Source organism: Uloborus diversus, chromosome 1 (assembly GCF_026930045.1).
Source record: "Uloborus diversus isolate 005 chromosome 1, Udiv.v.3.1, whole genome shotgun sequence".
Classification (NCBI taxonomy): domain Eukaryota; kingdom Metazoa; phylum Arthropoda; class Arachnida; order Araneae; family Uloboridae; genus Uloborus; species Uloborus diversus.
Genome location: NC_072731.1, coordinates 151,493,399 through 151,518,457, shown reverse-complemented (window position 1 = coordinate 151,518,457; position 25,059 = coordinate 151,493,399). Strand labels below are relative to the sequence as shown.

Here is a 25,059-nt window from a genome sequence, read left to right as displayed (position 1 = left end):
CAATTTTAAAAGCGAACATTAAGGGCAGGTGGTGTTAACTTGCGCACATCAAATAGAAGACTATATTATTGTCAGATAAATAGTGGAATAAATGTAAAATTTTTATTTAGAGTTTATCAATAAGGAATTAAATTTTAAATTCCAAATTTTACTGCAGGCAATTCTTTACTTAGTGAACGCAATGGTTTTATTTACTTATACAACATTTTAAAATCTGAACGGTATAATTTTCTCTCAAATTTTGTAGAATTTTCATGAAATTGAATGTGTAGAAAGCTTCACGTGGTACTTAGGACCTTGGGGGATGGAAAACTAGGGTGTCCTAAAAAAATTAAAGTAGATCTTTTTTGTTGCATTCCCTCTTATTTTCTTTTCTTTGATATCCAAAGAAAAGAAATGTTTTGTAATTTGAACAACCACAACCTGTGCCAACTTGCATCCAAAAGCATGAACCAGTATGCCTTATGTACTACACCAACCTTGGGTAAACCTTGCGTACTAAGCCAAATCGAAAAAATTTTTTTTGAAGATTCAAAATTCAAAGTGCATAAAAAGTTACCCTTATAAACCCCGCATGTACTACAAAATCATTAATATCCAAAAAAAAAAAATTTAGGCATCTCGCACAAAGCCTAAAATTGATCATCTTCCTTCAAAACATTATTTCTTCCTTATTTTCTTTTTTTTTTAAATCAAACATACTAAAGAAAATATCAAGTTGAAAAATACATTAGCTAACAAACTTGCGAATCAACATTTGCAAATGAATAATAAAAAAACAATGTGTTAAAAATGAAAAAATTAGCTGAAACTTACAGAAATCAATATTTTTGAGCACTATATGGAAGACTTAAATACTGCGTGAGAGCAAAAGTTTCTACTTAACATTAATTATGTAACTGCAAATAGTCAAGATAATCAGTTACTACTCACTGTTTTTTTTTTTGGGGGGGGGGGGGCAATCACGATTGCTTATTGTTCTAATTTGACTGTCCTTGACGTTACGCTGATTTTATTTTCCTCCCGCCTTCCTCTGCAGCACTCCCCCCCACCATCCTTTGCAGGCGCGGCTCCTCTGGTCCTGAGCACTGTCCTTCAGAATCTGCTTCTTTTGGTCGGTGGCGTCCATGTCTTGCACACACGCACACTCGTACACATACACATACACCTACGTGCATACACATAGGTTTATGCACACACACAACTATACACATGTAACCATCCAGGGGCAGGCTTGGGGGGACAGGAGCCTTTTCTAGAAACAATAACTCCAATGAGTAGGGCCCAAAGGCAACCATATAGGGGAGGGGGGGATTAAAATTGTACTGAAATCGGTTTCCATGGGGAAAATATTTTGTAAACCATGGGGCAAATTTTTGAGCCCCCCCCCCCTTAAAATTTTGCATATGAGCACCTTTGGTAGGGTCTTGTTGCAACTCGTGATTGTGAAACACATAATTTGAATTCAAAATTTCAGAATTCAAATTAATTTACTTTTTTATTATTGTCTTACACAGGTGTCTCAAAGGAGGTAACTGCTTCGATAATTTCAAAAGTAAAGGGGCATTGCCCTCCACTTTTCTAACTTCAGAAATATCAACTGATCATAAAATAATAGTATAGATAGATTATCATGTTTACTGAAAAAAAATCCGACCTAAATATGTTTAATATTTTTCTCATGTAATTTCATGCAAATTGTGAAATGGAGGGAAGAAGTCTCTACTGCGGCCATCTGCCTCGATTTCTGAGATCATGTCCCAAATGTATGAGGTCATTTAAGTAATTATCACGTTAAAATCCAACGTAGCCTAATTTTTATTAAAAGTTGATGATAGAAGAGTTCCCCCTAACCATCCCTTCCTGTATCTATTTTGGTGCATGAGCTACCTATAAATCCTTAATGGGCCAACTTTTGACTATAGAGCATTAAAAATGTATCATTTAATTAAATGAAATTGATTCCTTTCAAAGGACTAGCAGTGTCGAGTGTTTTCACTTTTATTGATCTTTAAAATAGTCGTACATCTATTGTTTAACATGACCACCTTGCCCAATGTACCACTTCTTAGCGTAAAGTGGTCATAACTACGTATGAAAAAGAAAAAGAATAAAATATTTTTTTTCTTCCAAAAACTTAATGGAATGTGTTCTTAATGCAATGTTTCAAAACAACAAAACATATGTGAAGTTTTTAAAGAAAGTCTTAAATATTTATTATCTACATGAGTTGAAAAGCAGGATTTTATGACAATTCCCCATCCCCTCCTGATCATAATAAATGAAACAATTTCATAAACAAAAATAATGAAGTACATACACTAAATTAATTTTTTTTAAAAATTAAAACCAAAATTGGCATTGAATAAAAATAGTTTTTGTAAATATCCTGTTTTCAATCACAAGTGATCAGAGTCCTACCACAAACTAAAGGAAACATAAAATTATAAAAGATAATTTTATGTGCAGAAATCATTAAACGAAGAAAAACTGTTTTCCTGGAAATTAAAATTGCATAACTTCAACATTTCAAAACATTAAATATAAAAGTAGTATGAAAGTACATGATAAAAGCAAAGGAATTATTGCAATGCAAAAATTATACAAACCGTTCTTCTTTTTTTTACTTCCACTACTGAGGGATATATCCTAAAAGCCAACAAAAGCGAAAGTCAAATTTACATTAACAGGCAATCACCCTCGTATGACCATTGGGACGAATTCCCTTTATGTCACTTACTATAAACGTGTTATGTATATTTAAAGTTACATACACACAGAGAACAATATTGTCCTTAAAAACATAATACTGCTGCAGACGGGAAGGCAAAATATCTTTGTTGACTTTAGGCTCTGTTCACATAAATTTGCAACATTTTCATCTCAAGAAATCACCCACGTCGTCATTTCCACAAAAATTTGCAGCTTAGGAAAATAAATCCTTTCACAGTAATGAGAAGAACAAACCCCTGAACTTGAACCGAATTCATTCTTATTCGTGTAGCTGTAAATTAATGAGCGCACACCTGGTTTAATCAAGAAAGCCTGCATTTTCAGTTTGTTTACAAGAATAAAGCTTTTTAAACAATTTAAACCTTTGCGATTTGTGAAATAAGTTGTCAGAGTTTGAAAGGTTAATCTATCTTTTTGAATTTTTAAAAATACGAAATAAAAATCATAATTACTTAATGAAGTAAAAACTTTTACTTTAGTCGAGTAACTCAATATTAACAACTTATATTTTACAGCATTAAAGCAAATGTGACAAGCTGTTTGCTTTTTTGAGTGATTGTAAATATATATGTACATATGTGTCAGGTTTTTCAAATGGATAATAAAAGAAAGAGATGAATTTTTTTATGAAGTTAGGCTCACACGATAAGAACTTAGAAAATGCTTCTCACTTAATGATAATTGTTGGTTGTTATAAAACTATGAAATAAATTATTGTAAAATCGGCAATATAAGATTTTTCTACCTTCAAATGACTGTTAAACAAGGCAGTTTTGCATAGCAAGTTTCGAGAAACGTTAACCGTTCTGGCGAACGATTAGCGAATTTCAGTAAAAGGTAATCTAATCTAGGTTTGCAGCGAGGAATCTTAAAATGCAAGTAAACATAAATGCTTCTCCTCATATTAGTGTATTTTTTATTAGTATTTAAAGGACGAATCGGCTTTATAGGAGATAAAAAATCAAGACTCGTTCACACAAATAAATGAACAAATTTGTCTGCTAAAGTCAGGAGATAAACGTATACAAACCTATTTGAGGACTAGCTATCATTAAATTGACGTTATTTCACCAATGATATCCAAATAATTACAAAAACAGATGCCTGAATAACGATTTTCAAATTGTAAACAAACATTGGCGCGGTCGTGTCGTGAATGCGGTCACAATTTTATCCCATTCCAAATGGATTGACTCCTAATGGCTTTTCTCCATTCGGCTCGCTCGTGAATGGCGGCACTAAGTTTGCTTTCAGCTACAGAAATTAATTCGTCTCTTAGTAGTATTCTCGAGCTTCTCAAAATAATGTTAGTTTTCCTTATTTCCTTCTAAAATATGGGTTGATTGAAAATGGTGAAAGCGAAAACTGGATTAACAAACTTGGATAACGTTATACAAGGTAAAAAATTTTATTGTTTTGTATGAATTTGTAAGAATATGAGTTTTTTTAATCTTAAATTAATTTAACTAACCATCTTTTACAGCAGCATTTAGTTGGAATGGACGGTATGCAAAATATTTTCTTGAATATATTATCGTAAAACAAAATGAAAAATGTTTCACCGAGAAAGAATTTACTTATTTATTCCTTTTATTCTCAGCTGAAAGGTTTCGCCAAATTTGTTTAGGGTTATAGTTTTAGTATTGTGCGAGCAAAGTAGCCTTGGCGAGATTTCGCGTTTTTAGTTAAACTATTTTTAATTTTTATCATGAGTGGAATAAAATGGTAGTAAGATTACAGAATTCGATAAGTAAAAAGAAATAATGGTCAATCAACTGAAAAGAAAACTACCACCATATATCCGTAAGAATTCTGTAGATGATTTGCATAACTTGACATAATTAAATCGTAACTCAGAAATTAGAAAAATCGAAACAGAAAAATTTTAAATTAACCGATTCGGGAAATCGAGAGAAATAACTCAGCAACAAATGCAAAACAATAAGCGCTAGCCAAGCAAGGCAAAGAAGTATCATCTTCTTTCGATAATAATTTGTAATGTCGTATTGTATTTTCTATCATTAATTGTTGTTCTTGTCAGGCCACAATTATTATTTATTTTTATCAAGAATTGATAAATATCGAATTCAACATCGTGGAAATAGCTGCTTAGAAATACGAACTACGTAGTTTGCATTAATCTTTGACGTTTAGTAATGCTTCTTGAATTCTCATTTCTTTCTACGTGGGCCAGAATATCCACAAGACTTTGAAAATTAATTTAAAAAGAATAAAGCGAAAAAATCATACGTACGAACAAAAATTACAACATTTTTAGCATTTTCTTCGTTACCATGTGCGTTTGTTTTAGTTTTTAAGTCCGCCATTAGACAGTGACTTCAATGCCCCCTATAGTTCGTTGGAGTTGCGAATTAGTCTCTAAAAATTTACTACTCGCGACGGCCTTGTCAAAAGAAACTACAATAATTTGCTTCAATAAGAGTTGGAGACACTGAAACTATTATCCGATTCCGATTCCGAGTCATAACTGACTACAACTGTATTTATGTCGAGGACTGCATACTAAGTGCTTTGCCTCCGCTATTTTATCTACCGATAGATGGCAGCACCATCACCGGATCGAACAGTTAATGAGAATTTAGAATTAGTCCAGAAGCTAATAGCTACCTGGTGCTAGCACCCCCAGAGGTATCGTTTCACTTGGAGGACATTGAGATCACGAGAATATTTAAAGTCGCCCAGTCCCCTTTAATGACGACGGTGGGTCTGCAACCATCGAGGTTCGAACTCAGGACCCTCCGGCCCCGAATCCGATACTCTACCGATCGGGCTACCACGGCCGTTCGCTCACGTTGATGTAGATTCAAGTTAACGGTCAACACAGGCAGAGGTCAAATAGTTACTAAAAAATGGTTTGCCTCCAGTTTCGCTGACATTTCAAATTGCCTGCACCTTAAAATGTATCAAAAGGTATGATTAAAACTGAAAATAAGGGGGAAAAAGATCAGTGCACACAAAAGATCAGTGCAGTGGAAGATTTTTATCTTTGGCGGAAAGAACAAATTTAACAATGTATGAAGATCATCCAAGTATGCAGAGAAATATAGGCGGATATTTCGATTATTGGGTATCTGGCGTGGTCGTTGTGTAATAAAGGACTTTAACGGTAACCGTGTTTGGACAGAGAGAGAGACAGCTAATCGAACAACAGACGTTCGGATAAATCTGCAACGGTCTACCACTGACGTCACAGCTACGTTGCCTTCTGGTGTCGTCGGAATGGGTGGAGCTACGTTTTCTTCAGTCGGTCTGAAATAAGCGGTTTGTTTATTCTCGCTATTTTTTTTACTCATTCTTTTCCTCCTTTTGTTTCGTACTTTTGTAATTTTAATGATACGACATTGATATGACACCTATTACTTCCACAGGACCCCCGCTCGCTTTTAGTCCCATCGTTATCAAACAATGCCTAAAATACGTTTTTGCGACTTCAATTTCTAAAAAATTCCGGAGTAGAACTGCTTGGCTTATGTAACTTTTTACCGCGCTAGGGCATACCCATCAATGGTCAAGGTGAGGTGGATAAAAGTCAATAGTTGTATTTTTTAGATATCAATATCGAAAAATATCCGAAAGATCCACCGAAGCTTCGCAATTTCGTTAACGTCACCAAGGATAACATATAATTGCTCTTTTAGAAATATCCGCTTGGGAGCTCCAAAACCCTTCCTTCCCATATAATGAATTTTAGTTCCGAAAAATATTTCGGTTCAGAACATTTTCACGTTACCCCTATCGTTTTTAAATATAGTTAAAAATGGGTTTTTGAAATAATAGTGCCGAGAAACACCCGGAGGAAGGCCGCCAGATCCCCTCTACCGTAAGCAAAGACAGCCTAAATTTGCGTTTTATACTTCAATTTCGAAAACTTTCGATGGGAGACGATTGAATCTCCCTCCCTCTAGCAACGTCAACGAAGGTGACCCAAAATTGCGGATTTAAAACTTTAGTTTCGGAAAATTTTCGGGAAGAGCGCGATCCTTCCTAAGCTACATTCACCAAAAATAGCTTCAAGTTGATTTCAATTTTGAAAGAATTTTAGGAAAGTGCTCCGACATTACTTTCCCCAGAAGTCTAGAAAAAGTTCCTAAAATTGCGATATTTGATATCAATTTCGAAAATTTCTCCATGCACATTGAATATACCGAACACAACCAAAGATGAACTAAAACTATTTTTCATACGCCAATTTCGATAATCTTCTCGGAGCAATCCCCCCTCCTCCGTCCTTCCTCTAATGTCACTGAAGACAGGCTATAAAATGCGTTTTTATGACTAGTAAATTTTGGCATCTATTACTTTCTTCAAACATATAAATTGCACCTAAGGAGTATCCTACTATAAAACTTTTCTTCCTTCTTATAAGTTCATCATTCTTCTGTTTTCTTTCTTTCTTTCTTTTTTTTTAAATAGAACTTGGTATAGAAATTTGAAGAAAGATTTATATGGATGTTAAAGATTAGTCAAAATATGCAAATAACTCTTGAGGGGCGGCACATTAGGTCTTTGCACACGGGCGGCCGACACCCTAGGATCGGCCCTGGGTACAACCCCACATTGGCACCCATATGGGGGGGAGGAGTAGGTCTCAAGCCCTTCTGGGCACTCATATGGAGGGGGCAAGTAGGGGCTCAAGCCCTCTTAAGGAATTAGTACTTCCTTGATTTTAGAACTGTTTTTTCAGCAAAAATATAAACATTGCAACTTCAGCCGTTAATGAATAAGTTATTAAAAAGATCAACTTTTAATAAATATAATCTGCATTGATATTGCTTTCTATAGGGAAAATATCCTGCGAAAGGGGGGGGGGAATATTTGAAAACCCCTTAAAATTTTGCTCGTGAGGGCCCATGCCTCTCCCCTGAAACGTTGTTCATATTTTTTTTTTTAAGCATAGAAGAAACAAAGAATTCGTAGAAAAAAAAGAACGTTTTTTTCGTGAATAATCATAAGTGTTACAAAATGCATCCCGCCCCCAGCCCCATTGAAGGTAATCTAAAATTTCGTTTATGGGATATTAATGTCAAAAAAATTCTGAGGCATTCCCCCGAAACCGGGCCTTTTGAAGGAGGGGTGAGCGGAGCGTTCGTCCCAGGAGCAAAGTTTTATTTTTGTAAATCGAACTGATTTTGAAAGAATTGTTTCTGTTTGCAGATGTCACAGCGCAAGCCCAATTCAATTGATTCGTGGCTGAGAGGGCAGCCTTCTAAAGCAAGCAAAGATAACCCTCCGTTGCCAGGGCGACTAGAATGTGAAGTTCCCAATGAACCTGAAAATGTGACAAACTCACAAGAAAAATCCTCAGATGCACTGAAGGCAGAGTCATCTTTAGTTGTTCAACCTTTACTTAAGTGTCAACCTTCTGTTGACTATGAGTTTCCTCGTGACGATATTGGACGGAATTTCAAACATTCATGGTTTTCAACCTTTAAATGGTTGCATTATAATAAAGAAAATGACCGTGCTCTCTGTTTTCAGTGCATTGAAGCAGTTAGCAAAGGCTTGAAATGTCCGAAAGGATCTGAACAAGCCTTCGTACAGATCGGTATCAGGAATTGGAAAAAAGGACCTGAAAAATTCAAAGTTCATGAGAAAAGTGATCTTCACTGCCAGTCAGCATTTTTCTTAATCCAGAGAGAAAAGGGCATACCTGTTGTAAACTTAATAAGCCAGCAGAGCCAAAATCAGCAAAAAGATGCAAAAAGGGCTTTACGTACTATAATAAGTTCCATTCGCTACTTAGCTCGTACTGGGCAAGCTCTTCGAGGGTGGAAAAGTGATAGTGGTAATTTGCTTCGACTTTTAGAAGCAAGGAGTGAAGACGTTCCTTTTCTTCAAAGCTGGCTCCAAACTCGAAATAACTGGCTGGATGGAAAAATACAAAATGAAATACTAGAAATAATGGCTCACTGCGTTCAGCGACAGTTAGTAAGTGATATAAAACAAAGTACTTATTTGGGTATAGTAGCAGATGGTACAACAGATATTGGAGGAAATGAGCAATTCAGTTTGTGTCTTAGATGGATGAATCCCGTCACATTTGAGGTGAGAGAAGATTTTTTAGGGATGTACTCGCCAAACGATACAAAAGCCAATACTTTATTTCATGCAATTGAAGATGTGATGATAAGACTTGGTCTTGGGTTTGAAAGAGTAAGAGGGCACTGCTTTGATGGAGCTAAAAACATGAGTGGTCATATGAATGGTGTTGAGAAACTGATTCGGGAAGTTCAACCGAAATCATTATTTGTTCACTGTAGCAATCATTCCTTGGACTTATGTCTACAAGAAGCAGCCCGGTCTTGCACTTTAATTTGTGAAGTCATGGCATTGGTGAAAGATGTTTCGAAAATCATTCTATCGTCAGCAAAAAGAAAAAAAACATACTTGGACATTGTTCTCACTCCATGTGAGCAGGACAGTGAAGTAAAAGAAGTGTCCAACCTCATACCCCTTTGCCCAACAAGATGGTGCATTCGCGTCACTGCGTTGAACCTTTTTGTTGCTAACTACGAAAGGGTGCTGCAGACAGTAAAGGCAATTTTAGAGGATGGAAATACACTTTCAGATGACAGAAGAGCAGTTTTAAGAGGATATAAAAAACAGATGAAAAAAGCGAAGACTCTGTTCGCGTTGAAGGTAGCCTGTAAAATTTTTGCTCCTTGTGAACAGTTTGCTAAAGTACTACAGAAACCAGGCTATACTGTTACTAATGCAAATAAATGTGCACAACTTCTGTCGGACACGATTTCCGGTATGCGAACAGACGAAAACTTTGAATGTCTCTCGACAGAAACTAAAGAAACAGCGGAACTCTTGGGCTTGGAGCTACCAGTGGCATCACGAAAAGGAAAAGTTCCACGTTGATACGAGCACTCCAGCATTTCCGACAATTCATCTGATGCTAATGTAACAGAAACTGTTAAACTCAGACGATACTTTTTTGAAGTAATGGATATAGTCATAAATGAAATTAAAAGGCGGTTCCACCAAACGGCGGATAGTCAATCTTGTTAATTTAGAAGAAGTGCTGACAAGTGAAGCAAGAGGAAGTCAGTTGCAAAATAAATTGGGTATTCACGCAAGTGACTTTGATATTGAAAAATTAGAGGCGCAATTGATTATGGTACCCACAATAACAAAGGGACAATTATCTTCCTTCGATGTCTGTGAGAAATTGGTAGGAGAATCAAGAACTGTTAGAGAGCTACTCAGTGAAGTATTTAAGCTAGTTGAGCTGATTCGCACAGTTCCTGCTTCAGCAGCATCGGCTGAAAGGTCGTTTAGTTCTCTTCGGCGAGTTAAAACTTACATGAGGTCAACAATGTCACAAAAACGTTTGACTCAGCTTCTCCTGCTAAATATCCACGAATCTCGTACCGCCAGACTTGATTTGGATTCCATTATGAAGGAATTTGTCTGCAGAACCGCCGAAAGAAAAAATGTGTTTGGCTTGTAAATATATTTCAATTCTATGTTTACTAGAAGAAAATGGAGAATAAAAAATTTGTGCTAAATCGGTTATTTTTTTTGTTTGACCCCCCCCCCCACTTGCCAAAACGTTGGCACGTCCCTGCCTGCAGATAGACTTACACGCACACGCCTACATACACACACACACACACACAAACTCGTGATTGCGAAAGACATAGTCAAAATTAAAATTAATTTTTATTTATTTATTTATTTATTGATTTTCCAATTTTTAAAAAACTATGTGAATAATTATTTATTCATTTAATTCTATTCAATTATTCAGTTCAAAAGTTACATTTTCCTGGCCACAGTATTTCTGCTGTATTGTATTTGCCCTTTGCTTAAAATGCAGTTATTTTTACTTTCTTTCTTATTTAGTATTAATAATCATTAAAAACATACTTAAAAATATTTTTAAAGTATTAAAAAGTTTTTTCTTAATTATTGCAATTTTATTTTTTAAAGTCGACGGGGGGGGGGGGACACCTTCTTGCCAATTCAGGTAAACATAAGCGATGGAATAATACTAATCCTGATGTATTTTGCAGTTCATTAAGATATTTTGTAATTTATCAATACGTTTAACTAATCCAATTTAGTTTTTATAAGTCAAGGATGAAGAAGTTCCTAAAAATAATATAAACACCTAAATATAAAAGAAAACCTAGTGATTTATGTTTAAATTACTAATAAATAACTAGTAAAAAAGTTAATTTTAAAAAATGTCTTTTGAAAATTGATTTTTGATATTTTTTTCAAAAGTCGTGAGGTATAAGAAATCCTCCTTGCACCCCCCCCTCCTTGCCGGCACCCATGTGCACATCTCTTATTTCCTGTGGAAATAATAGGTGTCATATCATTGTCGTATCATTAAAATTACAAAAGTATGAAACAAAAGGAGGAAAAGAATGAGTAAAAAAATAGCGAGAATAAACAACTTAAATCCGCCTATTTCAGACCGGCTGAAGAAAACGTAGCTCCACCCATTCCGATGACACCAGAAGGCAACGTAGCTGTGACGTCTGTGGTAGACCGTTGCAGATTTATCCGAACGTTTATTTCTCGGCACAAAGGAATTAAATTATTTCTTAACAAAAAAATTCGTACTTTTTTTCCATTCTTTTTTCGTATACCGTTTTATTTTACAGAAACTTAAAACCTATTTTCCCCCATAAAATGTTTCCCTTAAACAGCTAATATAAAACATATTTTGGTAAATAACTTGAAAAAACTAATCTTGATACTTCCTCTCCTCTCCCATTTTTCGAATAAAATAATCATATCTTTTAGAACGTCAAATTTATATCTTAAAAAAAATAATATTTTAAGTAAATATGCAGTAAAACCGTTATTGCTTTAAAAAATAAATTCCCTTTCTGTTTTACAACAATAACAAAAAGGAAATAAAGATAAAAAAGATAAATAAATAAATAAGATCGAAAAGCGAAAAGAAAAAATTATCAAACGCGAAAATCAACTACACCGGTATTCTCCACTCCGGTTAAAACTCGGACCAAGGCTTAAACCTCGAAGTTGAAAAACTACCCTATTCTCCATCCCGGTTTGGCGTTAAACTAAGTTAAACTCGGTCACAGAACGCCCACTTCCAGAGCTCGGCTTGTGACCGGGACATCGACGGTTTATGACTAGATTTCCTTCCCATCATTCCTCAGTACATAAACAACATGGACGCCAGTCGACTTGATTATTTTGAGCTCGCCGACTTGCAAATGTTAGAAAATATTGAAAGACGTTTGCCATGGATCCGCGAAAGAAACTCTGATTTAGATGATTTAGACGAAATAGACTTCCATGAAAGATATAGGTTCAACAAAAGCACAACGGGAAAAATTATAGACTTGGTCAGCCCCCTAATGGAGGACACAACGCATAGGAATAACGCTTTAACGAAAACTGAAAAAGTGCTCGCTGCGCTCAGATTTTTCGCATGCGGTACGTTTCAAGTGGAGATTGGTGATTTGCAAGGTATGTGCCAGCCGTCTTCCTGCAGATCTATCAACGAAGTCGCCAAGTGTCTTGCTCAATTGAGGCCAAACTACATATATCTCCCACAGACGGAAGATGAAAGAATGGAGGTGAGTGTTCCCCAAATTTATGTAATTTTTGTTAACATGCAACATAATGTTTACAAAACTGTTCTTTTAGTTAAAATTGTAGTGAATCATCAAATTTTGATTGACTTTGGTACTAACCTCAACAACGATATAATGTTACGGATGAAACAATTTTCTCTGCTGTTTGGGAATGTAGGCATTAACATTTAAAAAAAATATAAAAAAAAAACACTTCATAGCAGCTGAAAAACCTACCAAAAAAAAAAGCATGTGAGTAAGTTGTTGCAATTTTATTTTTAGTTTCATTGCTGGCCTCTGCCCAGGGAACAGTCTCCCTGTCGTGCAGTCAAGACACTTCGGTATAAGTGTCTAACATGGCTATACAGTAGGCGCCGCTTAATGTGATCACGGTTAATGTTATCATTCGCTTAATGTTATCGGAATCACAAAGTCCCGGAACACTTGTATGTTAACGCATGTTAAAAAAATCGGGTATTGTAATCAGCGTCTTCGTTTATTGTTATCACTTTTTCATAAACTTTCAATTTTTTCTCCATTTTTGTTCCTCAATTAACAGAAATACATAGGCAAACCCTGACGAGACTAATTTTTGGCGTAGCATTTTGTGGTTTTCAATGGCAGTTCAAAATTTTTCTAGGAATGAAGCTACAGAAAGTTCGCCCAACAGTGACCACAGACTCCCCCTAAGAAAACTTTCTTTTGCACCTCAAAAAATTCAGTCACTGGACATGTTGCAGGCATTGATGTAGGACCTCCATTGTTGCCATTACTTTGTAAACTGTTAAAGATTTGTGTCGAGATTGAAAACAAAGCGAAGTTAAATTAAAATTTAAATAACAAGCAAAACCATGCTGGAAAAGAGAGATAAGCTGAATGGTCTTTAAAACTGGTTTACGAATGTCAGGGAAAACTGTCATATTTTACTTCACCTATTACTATGTGATTAAAAAATTGCATAATTTAGCTTTAACTTTTTATAATTCAGATATTTCCATTCTGTTAATTTAATAATTTATAATTTAAAACTGCGTTCTTTTGAGTCATTTTGATTTTAATTTGAGGTTGCCAAAATAAATGCACCTTAATTGGAAAAAAATCATTTTGTGTCTTCTGGATTCTTTTTGGTTATTGTTATCAAATTATATTTGTCTCAAAGTGATCACATTAAGCGGTGCCTACTGTAATATATTCAGGTGTATGTTAATAAAATCCCTGCAAAAGTATGTTATTATATTAGTTCTGCGGCACCAAGTGCTCTATAGATACTCAGTATTTTGCCTGTTTGATTAATGTCGAGTAGTTCTAAAAATTAGGAGCAATGAGCAAAAAAAGCTTTTACAATAAAAGAAAAATTTCCACTATAGATTTCTACTGCTCCACTCATGGAAAGACAATATTTCTGAGACACCCCAGAAAGGAAGAAGGGAGTATTTACATTAAGATATGTGTATTTTTGGTTGTTTTTTGCTGCAAATGGCATAGAGAGGCTGTAATTTGCATAGCCCTTTGCCCCTCCCCCTTTCTCAACAATTTTGAAATTGAACGGCTGGACTGGTATACTCATTCAATATTACTCTATCTAGGACAAGCTAATAAGAAAATATATTTTTGCTGTGTATGAAATGTAGACTATCACTAATTCTGTGTTATGACTTCTTTTTTTACAGATTAGCCAAAAGTTTTACTCAAAGTACGGTTTTCCATCTGTGTATGGCGCATTAGATTGTACACTCATAAAGATAAACAGCCCCGGAGGATCATATCCAGAGACTTATAGAAGTCGAAAAGGACATTTCGCTCTAAATGTTCAAACACTGAGTGATGCTGACCTGTTAATAAGAAACATTGTTGTTCGTTGGCCAGGCAGCACCCATGATAGCAGCATATTTAATAATTCATACTTAAGAGCACACCTGGAGACACAAGTTCCTGCTAACTATCATGTTGTGGGAGATGCTGGCTATCCATTAAGGGAATATCTAATGACTGCATTTGCAAAGCCTTCCACCGATCCCCAACAAAGGTATGGTTATACTCTTGCTAATTACCTTTCTTCCTTATGAACTGCTAATATGATGTTGATTACATAACTTTGTGCTTTATTTCATTGCGCAAAATTAAGGCAATGGTTCAAATTCCCTGAAGAATTGGCTTTAAATAATATTAACAATTCTATTGTAGTGTTTTTTGTTTTCAGTAATACCAAATCAAATTTCTAGAGTTAAAAAACATATACTTGCTTAAAAAATAATTTAAAATTATGATTGCAAGAACAGAACTATAAATAAGCCAAATATTTGGGTTTTGTTTTGATTAAACATACAACTCCTGCATAGAATGTACAGTTCTGAGTTACAAAAAATATGATGTGTCAGATCGAGATCACTTCAGCTGAACTACAAATGATAAAGTATTTGCGAGAAATAGGTACTTTGAAGTTTTGTGCATCAAAACGTTTTTTTTTTTTTTGCTTTAATGAAAGACAAGTCTGCTCATAAATGAACTTTTTTGCTGATCATTTGGATATTCATTTTTCTCTGATTGCATTTGGTTTAAGTTAGTCCGGATAAACCCAGTTATATTGCACATGCAAAGGCCGTTATGAATTATGAATACAGTGAAGCACCGTTTAGACATTTTTCTTTTATATGTTTTTATCAATTATGCGTTTTTTAATTGGTCCCTGCAGAGTTTAATGCATATTAACGTATACCTATTATACATTTTTTTTCATTTGCACGCTTTTATTATACGTTTTTTTCATTTGTATGCTTTTTTCATACAATCCCTTCAGAAACGTATAAATGGTTCTTCACTGTACTTTCAATTTCCATCCGGATAGTTTATTTGTTTGAAATACGGCTGCGCTTCAGTAAAATCACGTTTAGCATTTTGGACTAGTGTAATACTTTACAGATTTATTTTTTCACTTTATTTTAAAAATCATGCATCCTGAATCTCAATGTTCTTAAATGATATTTTAGTGTTGCATTCAGAAAAAAAAGGAAAGGAATACTTTTTCTCACTTCTGATTATAATTAGTAGCACTTCAGCAACAATTCTGTGCTTCTAAGCTTTCATTGTAGACAGTTGTTTCTTTTTTCTGCTAGTGAAGTTAATTTTCTATTAATAACATAATTAAACATTTGGCAATTGCATTTCAAATAATAAATTATGTGTTATGTAACTGTGCATTATCGTCCTTTTTTTGCAATTAAAACATTAATAAATTCTAAATAATAATGGATTTTATCTCAACAATTAATTATAGCAAAATCAGTCTGATTCAGACTCTTCAGGCACTGGCAGCGTTTTGGACTTAGAGGGAAAATCACCAGCTCCCGAAAAATCAGTCCGACTTCGACTCCTTAGTTGTAACTAATGAATGTTTATTCTTGTTAAGCTGTCTAATACAGTGGACGCCGAGTAATTTAATTTAATGGCCGCTTTAATGAATCAAATTGTCAAACAGAATAAAATCCAGCTTTAATTAGCTGCTTTATTGGATCAGTCGCTTTTTAGAATGAAAACTCTTTAGAACAAATGTAACTCATACAAGCTACGACCACTTTATTCAAGTAATGCTCATACTCAATAAATGTGAACGGTTATTTAAAACTTCCTCCCCTCCTTCAAATTGGAGGAAGAGTTGATTAACTAGTTGTATCTATACATTTAAAATATTTATGCATTGTTAGATGGGGGCTTTATTTCTCTCTTTGTTCCTGATTGAATTCCAATAGGAAGGTCCTGTGTTCAATGTTAGTCCGCAAAAGATCCTCTGTCATGCAAATGGTGACAGGAGCATGTTGCATTTGTCACAGTCACAAATTTATTCTTGTCCTCATTCCAAAAAAAAAAATTTTTTTGCTTTTAAATGCCATTTTAAAGAAATTTCAAACTTTAAAATTGACTCAACGAGGTGTTTTCGAATGCTTTTAAAAAGGGAGGACAAATTTTGTAGTATGCGGTCCCGGCGAGCAATTTTTAAATATGGGATGTGACCCAACTTTTGTAACGTTATACTGCACTTAACACTCCCTACCTCTGGGGTAGTTAACTACTGATCTGGTCAAAAAAAGGAAAGGAAAAATAAACAGCTGTCCTCAGGGCGCCATTTAGCAGGTTTAACCAGATGTAGTGCTAAGTAAGGGGGACTCCGCAGTTTAGTGTAGTCTTTTTCTAAATTAATATTAATGTTTTGTCTTTCAACAGATACAATGAAGCACTTATAGCTGCTCGCAACGTTGTCGAAAGACAGTATGGAGTATGGAAAAAAAGGTTCCCTTGCCTTACCACGGCTCTTCGGTGCGACTTAGAAAATGCACAAACAATTATTGTTGCAACAGCTGTGCTTCACAATATTGCTCTGTTCGAACAGGACTATTATGAAAATGAGGACTCCTCTGAAGACGAAGATGAAGATGAATCTGAAGACGATGACAGTAATAGCACTGTTTATCCCCCTCAAATAGGTGGTATTACCAAACGTAATAGAATTGTAGCAAGCTACTTTTCATGAATAAATTATTTTGCATATTTTCTCCTTGTTTAATATGTTTTGTACTTACATCAAGGGAGATTGCATTTCTCCCAAAACAGACTAATATTGAAGATAACTGAATTTAAAAAAAAATTGAAGTCAAGTCAAAAAATACTTTTTCCTAGATTTCATAATTCAAAATATATTTCGGCTCAAGTTTGTTACAGCAAATTCATCTTTAAGAAAAGGATTAAATTCCCTACATGTGTTAATATTTTTAATCGGTTCAGTTTGAACGCAGTTGCTGTAATCAAAAAATGAAACAATTTGATAGGAATGAGACAATTTCCTCAAAAGTTCTGTATCAGGGAAGAATAACCTCAACTGTAATGTATTCTTATTTTATGCAAATTTAAATTAGAAGATATTTTTTCTATTTCATGTCTTCTGTGAAATAAAAGAATATTTCCATATACGGTTGAGCCAGTGTCAATTGACCACTCGGGGTGCAGTACTTTAATGCTCTAATTAGTGATAAATATATCATATAGAACTAATTTGATGCTTAACAAAAGCAGTCAACTTTACAGGTTTAACTGTAACATCCTAAATTTTTTTGCATTCAACATCACTATCATTAGTTGAAAATAAATAAATTTATTTTAAAAGCAAATCAGTCAAGTTTAATTTTTTCTATGTATATAGTCTAGTATAAATTGAAAATTGATTTTCACCTGATATTTGATATCTAATAATCATTTTAACATGTTATAATAAAGAATCTTGCATTTACTTTACATTCAAATCCAAATCCAAGTTGCTTCAGATATCTTTACAATTTATTCAAATGATTTTATCTAGAAAACTGATAAATTAATTTAGCGCCACAAAACTGTACTATAAATTTCATGCATCATATTTTTAAAAAAATGTTTACCAATTGTTCCACACTTAAATGCATTTTATTTTGCTTGCCGAATACCAAACATCACTTATGCGGTGCGCATAATAATCAGCACTGCACCGCTTCAAGAAATAAAAATCAGTGGCGTACATAAGTGTACGTCAGAGGTAGACCGTTGCAGATTTATTCGAACGTGAACAACGTGACCATCGCGAGAGGCGCGACGTCATAGAATGTTGCATATAAGCTTCAGATATGTATATGTTCTTTATAAATGTGTTGTGGCCGCTTTTTATATGTGTTAATTAAAGTATTGCGTGCTAATGCAAACAGCGTCTATCGTTATTGCATCGCTATCCGCTCGTTACGCCTCCAAACACAACAAGCGAACACTACATGGTGGCAGCGGTAAAAAGTTTTGGTTTCGATATGACTGCGATGATTGCTCTCCCCTACTTAACATGATTTATGACTGTAGCTGTAGCGTTGGATTTGTTAAACATCTTTACTTCAAGTGAGTAAAAGAACATTACTTACTTCCTCGTACGGTTCTCACGTATTAAAAATCATAGTAGATAAAGATGACAGATACATCGCAGACTGGAAATGAGTTACCGCCGATGAAAGAACAAGTGGCGCCTGCATATCAAGTGACTCCGCCCGATACCTTTTCTTTTTCTGCACCAGCTCTGTGGTTGAAATGGAAACAACGTTTTGAACGATTTCGTTGTGCTTCCGGACTAAATAAACAGTCGGATGATGAGCAAGTAAACGCTTTAATTTACTTCATGGGCGATAAAGCTGAAGACATATACACTTCCTTTAATCTGTCAACAGATGAACAAACGGATTATGAAACTGTTATAAAAAGGTTTACTGATCACTTTATTGTAAAGAAGAATACAATTTTCGAAAAAGCGCAATTCAATCAAAGAATTCATAAAGAAGGAGAATCGGTAAACGAATTTATCACAGCATTATATTCACTTGCGGAACATTGCGAATACGGACCGTTACATGATGAACTGCTTCGTGACAGGATAGTCGTTGGAATCCGTGATAAAAACCTCAGTGAGCGGCTCCAACTGGATGCGGAACTTACGCTTAAGCGATAGAAAAAGTTCGCTTATCCGAATCCGTTAAAAAGCAGCAAGAAATATTAACAGGTGAACATTTGTCCGTTCAAGCAATTTCATGCAGCAAGCAAAAGGTGAAGCGAGGAAATCGTTTTGCTAACCCGAAAACATCTGTTAATAAGGGGTCATATAAAAGTTATGATAAAACAAAAATAACCGAGCATTGTAAGTGGTGTGGGAAACAAAAACACGACCGAAAATTCTGTCCAGCAAAGGAGTCTGTCTGTAGAAAATGCAGAAAAAAAGGACACTGGGAAAAGGTTTGTTTATGTCCTTCTACAAGTAAGAAAATCAATGAAATTCACAATGAAGTTGGCTTTATAGGCTTAATGGTTGATAAAGAAGATTGTGATGAATGGGTGGTTCCTGTTAAAAAATTGGGGAAATCTATCAAATTTAAAATTGACAGCGGTGCTAATTATTCTGTAATGCCTAGTGATGTGGTGCAAAAAATACTGAAGAAAGTACATCTTATTAAAACTGATAAGACAATCTTTGGTCCCGACAATACACCTTTGAAATTAATGGGAAAACTAAGGGAAAACATCGAATATGACGGACATAGCAGTATAGAGGATATTTACGTCATAAAAGATCTTCAAGCTTGTTTATTGGGGAAACCTGCAATCAAAGTTTTTGGGCTTGGTCCTAACATAAAAGCAGTGCACAGCCTTGGGAGCTTTAATCCTGTTCGAGAATTCCCTGAATTATTCGAAAGACTGGGGCAATTAAAAGGAGATTACCATATTGAATTAAATGGTGATGCAAAAGCTTACGCTCTAACATCTTCACGAAGAATACCGATACCGCTTCTAGAAAAAAACCGACAAGAAATAAATAGGATGCAAGCATTAAAAGTGATAAAACCAGTAGAAAATCCTACAGATTGGTGTTCACCAGCCGTAGTGGTGAGGAAAAAAGATGGAAATGTGAGAATCTGTGTAGATCTGACGGTACTTAATCGAAGTATTAGGAGAGAATGGCATCCGTTACCGACTACAGAATACAATTTATCCTTGTTGGCCAGAGCAAAAATATTTTCGAAACTAGACGCCAATTCAGGATTCTGGCAAGTACCTTTGGATAAAGAGTCATCTTATATCACAACTTTCATCACTCCCTTCGGCAGATCCCGTTTCTTACGTTTGCCATTCGGGATTTCTTCTGCACCAGAACATTTCCAGCGTCGGATGTCCCAAGCGTTAGAAGGTTTATCAGGCATAATATGTAACTTGGATGACATCCTAATATGGGGATCCTATCAGAACGAGCATGACGAACGTTTACGATCCACACTCAAACGTCTTAGAGAAACGGGAATTACTCTCAATAAACAGAAATGCAGTTTTTCTGTACGATCTATAAAATTTCTCGGTCATGTGATCGATGAAAAAGGCATACGTCCAGACTCAGTGGCGGATCCAGCCGATTGTTTTGGGAGGGGCCATCCGAAATTTTTGAACAAACTTTTCCGACCGAATTTAGCTCCATGCCACTCCTAGGCAAATTTGAAATCTGCCGTCCCTCCCCCCCCCCTAAAAGAAGCAAAATATCCTTGACTTAAAAAAAATCTAAAAAAGTGTTCCCCAGATTCAAACTGTCAAACTTATGAAGAAATGATGGCGCTTCACATCCTGAGGCGCCCCGATGAAATCATCACAGTGTTCTCCCAAAAAAAAATTTTTATTCTGCAAATACAATGATTGAAAAACATTTGATTTCATAAGATGTGTGAAAGTAATCATTATTAAATTACAAGAAAAAATTGTCTCTGTGGAAAATGAAAGAGTGCTAATATTTTACTTTCAAGTATAACAATTTAATTCAAAAAATGTGCTTTATAATAGCAAATTTGCCTCCCCTAGAAAGTTTGCCGCCCTAGGTAGCTGTCTACTCTGCCTACTGGGAATTTGGGCCCTGATAACTACCAGAAATTTTATTAAAATGAAGTTTTAAAAACTCAATTTTCGGGGTTGTAATGTGAGGGGTGTAATGTGAGGTACACCCCCTCACATTAAGTGAGGGGGTGTATTTAGGAATCTCCCTCAAAAAAGTTTCAAGGTTTAAATGTCCAAGTAATTTTTGAAAATTCGGAAACTAAAAACGCATTTTGTCCATTTTTAATGATGTACGGAGAAAGGTCGGGTTTCGGGCGCTGGCCCCAAAATATTTTTTGAAAATAAAGCTTAGAAACCAAAATATTCTGTCATTATACATTGAGAAGTTAGAAGAGGAGGGGTGCTCTTCTAGCTCTTCAGCTGTCCAGCCTAAAAATGCACCTTTAGGTAATGTTTGCATACATTAAATTAAGTGTGAAGGTGCTTAGAATCCTTCCTTCCTGGAAATATTTTGCCTTCGAGGCTGTAAACATTCGATTTTTAACTACATTTATACATATTTTAGAAAGGGATGTAAGATTCGTGAGCTCCTCCAAAAAACCTCCTTTCTTATCATGATATGAACTAGGGAGGGAGGGGGTCCTATCAAAACTCGTTTGTAATTGAAGTCCCAAAAAAATTCATTTAAGTTGCCTTAAAGCAAGTTAAGTGATAAGGACTGGATAAGCTAGTTTCCGTAGACATTTTTCCAAATAAAAGACTTAAAATGCAATTTTTTGCTAAATATCAAATCATTTGTGAAAGGGCGTGGGAAAATTGGGTCTCCTCCTAGTTTCGAAATTAAAGCCATAAAAAATAAAATTTATGCTCTCTTTGGTCTTAAGAACAATAGGTATACTCTGAGAAACGCAGCATTTAGAGATCGTCCAAGTGTCTGTAGTTGGAATCAAGAAATGATGTAAAAGATGGAGAAAAATTTTGGAAATAAAAGTTTTGCTTTGAGGACAGGGATATAATTTATCTCGAAATTAAGACCTATACTTCTTTTTCAATAAAATACATGTGTTAAATTTTGTTATCTTCTCATAATATTCTTTTCTTTTTTTTCCCCTTAAAAAAATTCCTACAACCACAAGGCTTTGGGAGGGGCCATGGCCCCCATGGCCCCCCTCTAGATCCGCCCCTGTCCAGACTTGGATAAAATAGAAGCCATACAAAGGTTTAAACCTCCTACAAATAAGACAGCGCTTAAACAATTACTAGGAATGGCTAACTACTTAGCAAGATTCATCCCCGATTTTTCAAATTTAATGGCAATCTTAATTTCATTGTTATCTTCAAAAAATCAATTTATTTGGGATACGCCTCAGGAAAGTGCATTACGAAAATTAAAAGAAGTGCTATCATCTGAACCTGTACTCAGTTTTTGACCCAAACAAACTGTCTACAATAACAGCTGATGCTTCATCCTTTGGACTAGGGGCTACATTATGCCAGAAACAGGAAGATTCCACGATGAAGGTAATTGCATCTGCATCTAGAACTTTAACACCAACGGAACAACGTTACGCCCTAATAGAAAAAGAAGCACTGGCGCTTACATGGTCATGTGAAAAGTTCGCTAATTATCTGATAGGTACCAAATTCCTTCTGGAAACTGATCACAAGCCATTAGTCCCTATATTGATGAGAAAATCTCTAGATGATCTTACTCCTCGTCTTCAAAGATTTAAAATGCGATTAATGAGGTATTCCTTTAGTGTTTTTCATACTCCAGGAAATAATTTATTAGCAGCTGATGCCTTATCCCGATCACATCATCCACAAGAGGGTCCGAATTTTGATTTAGAGGAAAAAGTGGAAGCTTTCGTTAGACAAATCACGGACACTATTCCTATAGTTCCACAAAGACTTTCGCAATTGAAGCTAGAACAAGAAAAAATTCAATGTGCAAAATGTTAACTACTTATGTCTTAGAAGGATGGCCAAAGAAAAATAAAGTAGACCCATCTTGCCGACCTTTTTGGCCTTTTAGGTGCAAAATCACGCTTCAGAACGGGTTGCTTATGAGAGGAACTCGAATAATCGTCCCTGAAGCGTTACGACGAGAAATTTTGGACAAAATCCATGAAGGTCATCTTGGAATTACCAAATGCAGATCACTGGCCAGATGTTCAGTTTATTGGCCAAATATCAGTAAAGAAATCGAGGAAAAAGTGAAAAATTGTACAGCTTGTATAAAAGAATCACAGAACCACTTATCCCAACTCCTTTTCCAGGAAGACCGTGGAAAATGATAGGTCTTGACCTCTTCAAATACAAAAATTCATGGTATCTCCTCATTATTGATTATTATTCACGTTTTCCAGAAATAGCGAAGCTAAGTAATTTGACTTCTGCTGAGGTAATAACACACTGCAAATCTATATTTTCACGTCACGGAATACCGGACATTTTAAGATCAGACAATGGACCACAATTTGATCCAGTAAGAACAAGAGAATTTCAAGAGTTTTCTAAAAGTTATGGATTTGCACACATTACGAACAGTCCGAAATTTTCTCAAAGCAATGGATTTGTCGAGTCGGCTGTTAAAACAGTCAAAATGCGCATCAAGAAGTCCACTGATCCTTATCTGGCTCTAATGGCTTACCGATCGGCTCCCTTAGAAAATGGATTTAGCCCTGCGGAGCTCTTGATGGGAAGAAAAATACAAACAACGCTCCCTATAGCAAAGAGTCAGCTGCAACCGCATACGATTGACAAGGCAGAACTCGAACGAAAGGAAGACAAGAGAATACAGAAACAAATGAAAAATTATAATAAGAGACATGGAGTTAGAGATCTAAGCAATTTAAGTCCGGGCGATCCCGTATGGATAACGGATAGAAGAGCCACAGGAAGAATTGCCCGCAGAACTAACCATCCAAGATCAGACATTATAGAGTCGGGAAAGAAACAGTACAGAAGAAACAGGATGCATTTGATTCCCTCGACAGACTTCGAACCAGAGACTGAGGAATTAGATGACTTCAAACCTGCAGAAAGGAGAACACCAGGAATTCCTCGTCCAGCGATGACCAATCCACCAGATGATGAGACAACGTCGCCAGACAGTGGTGGTAGGAGTGAACCAAATTCCACCACCACTCCATATACTACCGGAAGTGGGAGAACTGCCCGTCCCCCTCAGAGACTTGACCTTTAAAAGGGGGGAGATGTGTAATAAAGGACTTTAACGGTAACCGTGTTCGGACAGAGAGAGAGACAGCTAATCGAACAACAGGACCATCGCGAGAGGCGCGAGCCATGGTCGGACCGGCTATGCGGGCATTTGGGCAAATGCCCGGTGCGCCGCTCCAAAAGGCGCCGGTTAACCGTCGTCTTTTTTTTTTTCTTTTTTTTAATGGAAAATTTTATTGTATTAATTTTTGTCAGTTGAGAAATTAAGGATTTTTTTTTTTGTTGATTGCAATAGAAAATACCGGAAAGGAAAAAAAAGCTATTTTTAGACTTCCCGTAATTTATTTCCATTTAACACCACATAAAAGGATCGTTACCACTTCTTATCCTAATGACCATTGTAGGAAAAGACGGGACGGACAGTAGGACTAGAGAGGAGATGGCCCTGGGGCAGAGGATCTCACTTCCCTTCACACCACTCACATTACAACGTAGATCTTTTTACAAGCAAATGAGCCACATCTGTTTTTTGTTCATCAGCAGCTGACCCCGCTTTAGCTGATTACGATGCAGTACAATGTACAGTACTCAACTGTCAACTCGCATGGAACATCTTAACGTTTTTATTTCCAAAAGTGCTTCGAGGCCCGCCCTGCCTATGTCGGAAGATTTTCGAGAGTGTTTTACTGAACTTATTGCTTAGAGCCCTTCCGCAGGACGCAATGTTTTGAGATTTCCAGTGTTCGCACAAAATAATGTTTCATTTTAGCTCTTTGACACAAATGATAAGGATCACATTTTCCCAAATGTGTTTTTAAGAAGTGTATTTAAATATATTAAACAACAATTGCTCGGAAGTACTTTGAAATGTAAGTAAAAAGAATGGTATAACTGTAGAAATATATTAAGTGATTTATTATAATTATTTATTATAATTATTTCTTTTGTACTATCTTGTTAACGGAATGCTTTGTTAAGATTTGTTAGCAATGGAATTTTCGTGTTGGTGTTGTAAAAACGGTCCATTCATTTCACTAACGCTTCGCAAAAAAATATTTATTGCTGTTTATAATTATTACACAGTAGGGTGCAGTGGCGGGGTGGGTTGATAGAGCTGCAGCTCCTAATACTGATTTCTTGGTACGCCACTGGAACATGCAACATGCTATTTATTTAACTTCTTTTCTTT

At 35.6% G+C, this 25,059-nt stretch overlaps 1 protein-coding gene across 1 annotated transcript; it reads left to right on the top strand.

Annotated features, from left to right (window-relative positions):
- Positions 1-11,855: 11,855 nt before the first annotated feature.
- Positions 11,856-16,848, top strand: LOC129216290 (putative nuclease HARBI1). Its single transcript, XM_054850503.1, has 3 exons — positions 11,856-12,326; positions 13,994-14,349; positions 16,542-16,848. Exons 1-3 carry the CDS (start codon positions 11,916-11,918, stop codon positions 16,846-16,848), a joined length of 1,074 nt encoding a protein of 357 aa, XP_054706478.1. The 5' UTR covers positions 11,856-11,915.
- Positions 16,849-25,059: the final 8,211 nt, after the last annotated feature.

What these genes read in the sequence shown, in the direction of transcription:
- LOC129216290 (XM_054850503.1), top strand. Translation starts at nt 11,916, where the DNA reads ATGGACGCCAGTCGACTTGATTATTTTGAGCTCGCCGACTTGCAAATG. An exon ending in CGGAAGATGAAAGAATGGAG is followed by an intron (nt 12,327 to 13,993) that starts GTGAGTGTTCCC and finishes CTTTTTTTACAG; the next exon opens with ATTAGCCAAAAGTTTTACTC. An exon ending in TCCACCGATCCCCAACAAAG is followed by an intron (nt 14,350 to 16,541) that starts GTATGGTTATAC and finishes GTCTTTCAACAG; the next exon opens with ATACAATGAAGCACTTATAG.